At 41.2% G+C, this 9,133-nt stretch overlaps 1 protein-coding gene across 1 annotated transcript in view; it reads right to left on the bottom strand.

Moving 5' to 3' along the window:
* Positions 1 to 9,133, bottom strand: part of syne1b (spectrin repeat containing, nuclear envelope 1b) — a 96,819-nt gene that overhangs the window by 2,450 nt on the left and 85,236 nt on the right. The window contains exons 130-140 of the mRNA XM_008399328.2: positions 8,990 to 9,133; positions 8,568 to 8,895; positions 7,541 to 7,609; positions 6,769 to 6,896; positions 5,834 to 5,960; positions 5,385 to 5,596; positions 5,030 to 5,230; positions 4,831 to 4,959; positions 4,537 to 4,749; positions 3,801 to 3,893; positions 2,304 to 2,362 (exon numbers count right to left, since the gene is read on the bottom strand). Coding sequence (XP_008397550.1) covers positions 2,304 to 2,362; positions 3,801 to 3,893; positions 4,537 to 4,749; positions 4,831 to 4,959; positions 5,030 to 5,230; positions 5,385 to 5,596; positions 5,834 to 5,960; positions 6,769 to 6,896; positions 7,541 to 7,609; positions 8,568 to 8,895; positions 8,990 to 9,133 — 1,703 coding nt within the window. The remainder of the gene's footprint in view (positions 1 to 2,303; positions 2,363 to 3,800; positions 3,894 to 4,536; positions 4,750 to 4,830; positions 4,960 to 5,029; positions 5,231 to 5,384; positions 5,597 to 5,833; positions 5,961 to 6,768; positions 6,897 to 7,540; positions 7,610 to 8,567; positions 8,896 to 8,989) is intronic.

Raw genomic sequence — 9,133 nt, 5'->3', positions numbered from 1 at the left:
TAAGTTAGGACAGGGAAAAAAATATAACTTAAGGGAAACATCAGTAAGATTTATATTCTCATTAGTACTTAATACTTTGTCAAATAAATTTTATAAGGAGTCTTCAGTGAATTAATCGTGCAGACATCGTTGGGGAAAAAAACATTCAGTGTAACAAGAGCTTGTAGCTTTGTGATATTTTTCACACTGCTCCAGTTCTTGGAGATTTTAATGATGTCACATTCCTCATAATGAACAGTAAAGATGCTCAACGCTGAAACAACCCCACAAAAACAAACGTGATGAACTTGACAGCTTCTGAGGGAGATGGGAGAGTAATCCGCAAGATCCAAAGAGTCCATCATTAACAAATTATTTCTATTATGTTCTGATGTTTTTTTTTTTAGCTAAATCCAGAGTTGTTTTCTGGAAATGACGTCATGTCAAAGAAATGTTCATAAAATTAATACAAAGTCATTTTGTATTAATTTAAACCCATCTAGAGCTTAGCAGGACTTGCTAAACCAATAGTTATGGTGCGTTTACATCAAAAACACGTCTGATGCTTCCAAGTGTGCACCTTGAATGCAGACGCTTGACATTTTGCTCTACACCGAGCGTTTCACGCGTCTGGTTTGCATTCAAAGTCTATGTGGAGGCGCGTCAGATGTATCAAAATCGCTCTAGCCGTTGTTTTTCGTTGCTGCCCTATTTGTCGGACGCGTTGGACGCTCTTGATGAGTCAAATGCTCAAAACGGTTCAAATTGCGACGCGATGATGCGTGAAGCCTCGATGCGCCTCCACATGGACTTTGAATAGAGCACGTTTGGTGCGAACGCACCGTTAGGTTTCTGGATCAACTGTATGATAACCTTGAGTTATCATACAGTGTGTAGTAGTACACTTTGAAACCAAAGTGTACTACTTTGGTTTTACCATAGTTTTTACTCGGGAGTCCTAACTCGCCACTGAATGCGCATTCGTAAAAAAACGATGCAAAAAAATAAATAAAAGCCTTATTCAGGGCACAACTGCTGCATTTCAGTTAAACTTTTATATCTGCTTCTTGTCTGTCGTTTTTTGTTGCCCTTGGTTACTACCCTTGAACAACGTGGGCGGCTGCACTTACACTGCAGCATGAAGTGACCCAATTGAGATTTTTTTTTACATAATTCGACCTGTATCTGATCGTTTCATGACAGTCTGAACAACACAGGTCGGACATACAAGTGATCTGATTCACATACAAATGTGAATCGGATACGTATCGGACATCCAAGTGGCCCGGATTATCCGATTCACATTTGAATCGGATAATGTGATAATCGGATAATTATCCGATTCACATTTGAATCGGATAATGACGCTCAGGTCGCATTCATCCAACCTGAGCGTCACTGATACTCGACTAAAAACAACAAAATGAGAATTAAGTTATTGCAAGTAAACATGGATGGGCACTTCTTCTTTTTATAGTGGTTGGCAAAACTCTGAGTACGCTGACGTTATTGCGCCCTCTACTGCGTATGCGGGACACTTTCAGGTCATTTTTTCGTTCACACTGGAGACACACGCAGGTTGCACATATTTTGAAGTGTGAACAACCACGAAAATAAATAAATAAATCCAATTTGACAAAAAATGGGAATTGGGTCACTTCAGGCTGTAGTGTGAACACAGCCAAAAAATTTCAAGGGGATATTACGATCAGTGAACACAAAAACAATCTTATCAAAGGTCAACAGAAAGTTTTCTTATGTTGTTACCAAAAAGTCCCCCTTTACCGCCTCACAAATGGACACCTGAGAGGCAAAACGCACAGATGACAGACTGAGGAACAGAGATGGAAAGTCGGTGAGGAAGAAGCAGCAGTGGAGAACCAGCACACACACGAGGTAAGAGTGAAAGCGCTAGAGAGAAAGGGAAGCCGCAGCTTTTGCATTGTTCATTGCAGACATTTATTGGCTCGACACTTTCAAAGAAAAAGGGGGAGTTTGCTGGCTGGCTTAGCGAGAAGTGTCGTTAGCTGTATATTAGATAAGCAGCCGAGGAGACAAGAAGAAGAAGAAGCCTATTCCTCGTGAAACCCTTTCCTGGGTGGATGTTTGGCCTGCAACTCACCTCATCGTCTAACCTACACAGAGCACCCAGACTGGCAGAAGATGATGGAATTCACAATCATGAGCCGGCACGAGGGTTAACACGTGAAATAGGGACTAATGCAGAAAGGGTGTGTACGTTAGAGAGCCCGGACTAGCCTCCCAGTGCATCATGGGTAGAGTTCCATTATCTTCTAGGTGTGCTAGAAGCAACAAAAAGGTACCTGTGGTGTGGACTGCTCACAGACGGTCCAGGCTGTGACAGACTACATTTGCCCCGTTGCTGTTTGCAATGAACAGGGGAGGGGAGGGTGAAAGAAAGAAAGTATGTTTCAGTCCACGCAAATCAAGACAAAGCTACTGATGAAAAGACAACCCAAAATGAAAAGAAGAGCAGCAAAAACAAAAATCAAGACATGAGTATGAGAGATTTCGTAACTCATAACAATAAAGGAATCTGGCTTTTTCAAAGTGTGTTTTTTGGTGACTTTGAACGGCTTCCGCTTGTGAGGAAGCGACTGCAGATCCGAAGCTACACATTAGCTACACATCAGGCAATGTGATGCATGACTCTGTTTGGTAACAGTKACATTAATGAGAAACAATAACAGCAGTGGCACCCTTATTTGGACTGATATTATTGTTGTGCCTTGCAAAAGTATTCCTACTCCTGAGACTTTTCTACATCCTGTTTCCTCACAACCTCAAGTTTCAATGTTTCATTAGGATTTTATGCGATAGAACAACACAAAGTGGTGCATATTTGTAAAAGGGAAAGACGGTGTCGATTACTGAACGTCCTCCTGGAAAAACATTTCCTTATATAGGAAATGGAAGCTGATCGGTAGTGATGGAAGGATGAATGGARCTACAAACAGAGCAATGCTGGAGAAAAATACATCTGGAGCTGGGAACTAAACACATCACCAGTGCTAAAATGGAAATAATCCAGTTTGAAACCAATGGCAACTCTTGAAAATTACAGATTGGACGACAGGCATTCAATCTGCCTGAGCTTAAACTATTTTGTAAAGAAGATGTGTGACGATGGTAGTTAAAGTTGGTCCTACAAAGTATTGACTCAGTGATACAAATGCACACCTCACTCTTATATGAACTACATTCTGTTGATCCGTCACATAACATCTAAACAACATATATTGAATTTTGTTGTAACAAAACAAAATGTGAAAAAGGTCAATGGATGAATCCTTTTGCAAGGCATTTCTAAGACAATCGTGGTATCATTTTTGTCAAATTCAAAAAGAATCTCATTGGTAGATTTAACAGCTCCATCACAGCCAGTATTACTGAGATTAACCGTATGGAAATTAAAATAAATTTACAGACGAGAAGAAGTCAGAGGGAAATTCTAGGGAAAATGATTTAGTTTGGAAATGAAGGGAAAGTAAAAGAGAAGAAGGGGAAAAAGTAGAAAGGTTTTGAAACACAGAACAAAAAAATCAACATCAAAAAGCAAAAATAAAACGTCCCAGTTTCCCAAGGAATTTACATGCAGGAATATTAAATGGTTTGAAAAAGGTTTGGGGCTTAGATGGTATAAAAGGGTATGGCAGTGTGGAAACATTTACAGGAGAGATACTGGGAAGACGGGGGTGAACTGGGCCATCGACGGGGCTGTCGGGGCGTTTGGCGTTGTGTTACAGACGAGTTATCAAAGTCCTGTTTCTACTYCGTAAACAGCAAGAGGTGAACATTACCGATCGCGAGCGACTCGGTGTGCTCCTCCCTGATATCGGACTGAGGGAGCCAGACGTGTCCARCTCATCAGCAGACGACCAAGAAGACAAATCCTGAAGATAAACAAAGACAAAAAACATCCGCAAATACAAAAACAGAAGCACAAAGACGGCGAGTATTACAATATGTTAGGTCTTCTGCGTACCGGAGCCAAAAAATCTGGTTTGATTGAATTCATCTGAGTTTAATAACGGTCTTCATGTGACCTTTTAATAAAAGAATTACAAAGAGCAAAAACTATTTTGATAGAGGTACAATGTGAACTTATTCTGTTGGCTAACTGAGTTTAAACTCTCCTGCRGCAAATAAACCTGAAAAGTGTTGGAAAACCTAAACTTCTGTGTGTGATATCTTAAATCAGGGTAGTAGAGATTCAAACTGGACATGCAGAAGCTTGTAGAAGTATTTATAGACCTGGAACATTTCACCACTTTATAGCTACAAACGCTGACAGACCCACAAAAAGCAAAACAAGACTGAAGTGGAAGTTTATGAATAAAAATCTGGTATGCATATGGATTTTTACTTGTGAAACATGTAACACCCATTCATCATTTTCCTTGATCCACAAATTTATGCACTAGTTGATGATGATCTAATGGATAAAATGCCAATAAAAAACCCCTGAAGTTTGCAGTTGTGAAATAAAACGTGAATAAAAGGCATGAATAATTTTATGTGAATGAGTCGACATACCTGTTGGCTGCTGGTGATGTCCAGAGTCCTGGAGAGCTCTCTGAGGTCTCGGGTCACTTCCTTCAGCAGCAGCTTGAGGCGGTTCCCGATGACATGGACCTTCTCCTTGGCCTCCAGGCAGTCGCTGCCCTGAGAGTTGACCAGCAACTGGAGGGACATGTCCTGCAGTGACGCCACTTTCAGCTGTGAGTCCAGTAACTCCTGGCGGATTTGCTGTCAGATTTATGACGTAAACCGAATTAAAATATGCAATAGGGTAACACGTTTAAAACAGTCATTTTTCCGGTTTTGTACCRTGAGTGTYTTGTGATGCTCGTGAAGGGTGTCGCTGTCCTGGATYGGGTCGATTGGGACGATCTCGTTCCTTCGGCGATCAATATTTTCCAACCAGAGGAGCAGACCGTGACTCATTTCATGAAAGTCCTGTTGGACATAAATGTTAATACGGAACTGCTGGTTAAATTTGTAAATAGATAAGACAACATGCACTTACTTGACACTGCATGAGAGCTTCCTGTAGCGAAGTCCTCCATTCGTCCAAAGAGCTGCCCAGTTTGTCCCAGCTGTTGTTCATGTCCTTCAGTTTGGCCTGCAGCTCTCTGGACTCCTCTGTGTCCGACTGCAGGAACTCGGCGCTGCACAGGTTGATGGAAAGTACGATGGCCTTGCGCTTGTCAAACGCCTTCTGCAGCTCCTGGAGTCAAACACAAATATCACAGAGCAGGAGAAAATCAGGCAACATGGACACAAAGTCATAAAATAGAAAGATTTTGAGTGTTTAGAATAATTAAATTGAGCAAATAATGTCAGGGGGAAAAAAAAAAGAAAGAATCTGATTTGATAATTACCTTGAGTTTTTTGATGCGGAGCTCAATTATCTGGATGTCCGTGCTGACGTCCAGTTTTCGCTGCTGCTCCAGCTCTTCCTCTGTTTCCCCCAGCCAGGTCCAGATTTTATTCAGGTCGGAGTTTAGCTGCTGCCACTGTTGCTGGTTCTGCTTGGAGCGCATCTCCTTACTGAGATCCTGAGCTTGCAGGAGCTCCCAGCGCTCAATCACACCTGGATCGAAYAGGAAAGAACAAAAACRATTCGATGAAGGTAAATACGACCTAATAGTGTCACTCTAGGCATTTATTTTGAGTGTGTGCTGCATTTTCACACAGATGGGAGAAAGAAGCACAGCAGCTTGGSTCATATTTGGTGAGAAACTAAATCAAGATTATAAAGAGCGACTAAACTGTGAAGCGTGATGTTGCTGAAAACATGAGCGCAGTCTGGGTTTTGTTGTTATATTACCTGAAGTCTGGGACTCTGAGCTGCTTGGGTCTGCTAGCCCAGACACAGCATCCTCTTCCTCTTTCAGCTCAGAGCCCATCCTCTTCACCGTGTCGATGCTGCCACGACACTCACCCAGCAGTCGCATCTACGGAGCAAACGCAGACTCACTTGAAGAAAACTACCAGATTATTATAACCATGATGCCATTATTTACCTTTAAACATAAAGACTGCCTTCAGGTGAAAATAACTTTTTAACCTGGTTAAAATGACTTTATAGGAACAACTTGACAAAGTATTCAYGCCTCTTTAACTCTTCTAAGTTTTGTCAAGTTGCAACCAAAAACCTTTACGAAAGTAGTTGGAATTTTAATCGATAGATCAGCTCTAAAATGCAAATAGTATTAAGTGGAAGGAAAACGATGCAYGTTTTTTTTCTCATAGAAATATGAAAAGCGTAACATGAAAATCTCAGCCTTTCTGAGATTTTATAGGACCAACTTTTACGACACTCAGTGCTGCACAACGTTTGAAATTTGCTTTTACAAGTGTTCCCATTTTTYGCCCATTCTTCTCAAAGTAAGCCAGGTTGAATAGAAAGCATCTGTAAGCATATTTTTTTAAGTTTTGCCACATAGCATCAATTGGATTCTGGTTTGGACTTTGACTAGGCCATACTAACACTTGAATGTGTTAGATCTAAACCAGGGGTGTCAAAAGTCATTTTCATTTTGGGCCAAATCAAACATCTGAATCTTCTTAAAAGGCCGGTTGTGCCAGAATGTATTGATAAAACCAATTCAAATGTTAAAATATTAATAAATAGTAAACAAAACACATGGAAGCTTTCAGCTGTAACATGYGGAAAAAAATACTTTAGAGGTGTGAATACTTTTGCAAAACTAGGAAATAATCAGATGCAACATCRAAAATGTAGTTGTAAGAGAGACATACRTAGCCCATGTATGATGCATCCGTTTCTGTGCTTAAAGGAGTGCGGCTGCGACTGCTGTCCAACTGCTGCAGATGGGAACGGCTGACATCAAGAGGATGCATATGAGAATCTGCTGAGGCGGCCTCTCCTGTTGACGCAACAACAACTAATCACCTTCAAGCAGAGACGCCAAGTGACCATGCAAAGTGATTATCTGAAATGTGATTGACAGTCCAAGAGAAGGTGGACCTGTTTAGACAGAGAAAAACTAGACAAAATGTAGAYGAGAAACCAGGAGTGCAGATTGGTTTTCCAGACGGCCTTGTTAGCGGCGTCTGCTGCAGTTTAAGTCTTAGGGTCAGCTGGGTTCAATTTATGAAAATTACCATTTAAAAGCGCAAACAAATCTGCAATCCTTTAAAAAGAATAAAGAAGTTGCTCACTGTGACAAAATAAAACAAAAACATGCTTTTCTGAAACATAAAAAAAGATTCCAAACAGGTTAGCTACCCAGCAACACTGCAAGTCAAATGAAAGAGCAAGTTAGAAAGAAGATTTAGGCTGAASTCCATTTCTGTTCTTTTGAGTGAGAACCCAAAACCGGGAGCAGGAAGTTACAGAGGAAATGGAGTTCACCCTATACCACGGTGTTAGGAAGAGCGACTAWWAGTGACAGTGTATAAGTGAAATCAACACAAATCAACCAAGCCGGTGACAGGGCTACAGGGCTATTTGGAGCAGTTATTTCTGGGCCCAAACAAATGCATTATGCTTAATTCTGCTGTTGCCTACCAGTGGAGGACCTCAGAGTTTGCTCTGTTAGCTTAACAAAGGCCTCAGGGCTCTCTGGAATCACTACATCTGGAAGAAACATTGTACAGTACAAACATTTAGCACTGGGCTTCACACTATGTCACCAAATTAATAGATGAACCAGGAATTCATCTGTATTTAGCCTGAATTACATCAAAATATGTTTGTTGAAATATCTAATTGAAAGAAGGATCTTATGAGGAACTTTTAATTTTGAGACGCACCAAGAAATCAGAGCGTCAATCAAAAATGTAGCCTATGCTCTGCCAGGTGGCRCTAACCACAACAATCTTCACTTTGTWTGTTGTTACTGAGTGAAGAAAATTAGTATCAGAGGTRTTTAAAATGAACCAGAGAGATGAAAGGGGCTGTTGAAAAGAAAACKTAATTTTCTACAATGTCTCTAGAAATGTCTACGGCTCATTCAGGATGCAAAAGAGAGAGAGTGAAATTTTCAGCAGATAACAGGAAGGCTGTTTCTCTCTGAGCTTTCTGTCTCTGTCTGCTCTCAAACAATTAGATTTGAGAATGATAGAAGTTTTTTTGTTTTTAATTTCTCAGTTGTGCTAAATCCCAGAGCATTTCCACATATAGACAGCTCTTTTAGCTGCACTAGCTAAGCTAATCTCTAGCTRAAAGTGCTTTAAAACGACACTAATAATGATCCTACTTCTTAAAAACTTAACTGATTAGTGCTAAAAAATATTTCAGTGCTTTTTAATAGTTAAAGAAAAATCATAACTAGCTAAAACAAAGTAAAATTTTTGCAATAACAGGAAATCATCCCTGTGCATCTCTACTTCTGACTTCAAAATGTTTTTGTAAGGTCACTTTCTATTTCCTAAACAACAGTTATAACTTAAAACGTACGACTTGATCCATATTTGTAGCTTTCTGGATCTACARGTTGCTAAATGGAAAACCTTYGCAGCAYGTTTTGAAATGTAAAAGCTCTTGCCTGTAATTTAAATTTACGTTCAAATTATTTCATTCGTCTGTAGCTAACCTGACAGGCCAGAGGCGGGGCGCTGCAGGAAGTCTCCTTCCTCGCTCTGCTGCTCTCTCAGGGCCCTGCTGGCACTCTCAAGGCCACGGCTCAGGTCATAGTCATGATCCCACTCCAGGGGGATGGAGTCCACGCTCGCAGGCGTGTCCCTGCCGGACCGTTCGGCCCGAAGCTGGGCGGCCAGCGAGGCCGAGCGCCCGGAGGAGGGCAGGGGTGAAAGGAAGCCATCCCCCAAACGTTCATTCCACGGCAAGCTGGACAAATCTCCAGGTTCGTCCAACTCCAGCTCRCGGTCCGAGAACGATACTTCRGTATCATCGTCTGCAAGCTAAAAAAAACAAAAAAACAAAACTGAATTTCAGTTCGGTAAAGAACAGCGAAGTTCAGTTCATTAAAAGCAAAGCTTGTTCTTGGGCTCTTACTGGAAGACGAATGAGCTTTTTGTAGTAGCGCTCGACTCGCCCAAACACTTCCTGACAGTAACGCTGAAGCTCCTCCAGCTCTTCCTCTATGACCGCAGCATCCAGTGGCTCACTTTTCTCTATCAGTGTTTCCCCCTGGTGGAA

The sequence above is a fragment of the Poecilia reticulata genome, linkage group LG22, assembly GCF_000633615.1.
Source record: "Poecilia reticulata strain Guanapo linkage group LG22, Guppy_female_1.0+MT, whole genome shotgun sequence".
Lineage (NCBI taxonomy): Eukaryota > Metazoa > Chordata > Actinopteri > Cyprinodontiformes > Poeciliidae > Poecilia > Poecilia reticulata.
The sequence above is the reverse complement of the archived record's forward strand: the minus strand, read 5'-3'. Positions and strand labels throughout refer to the sequence as shown.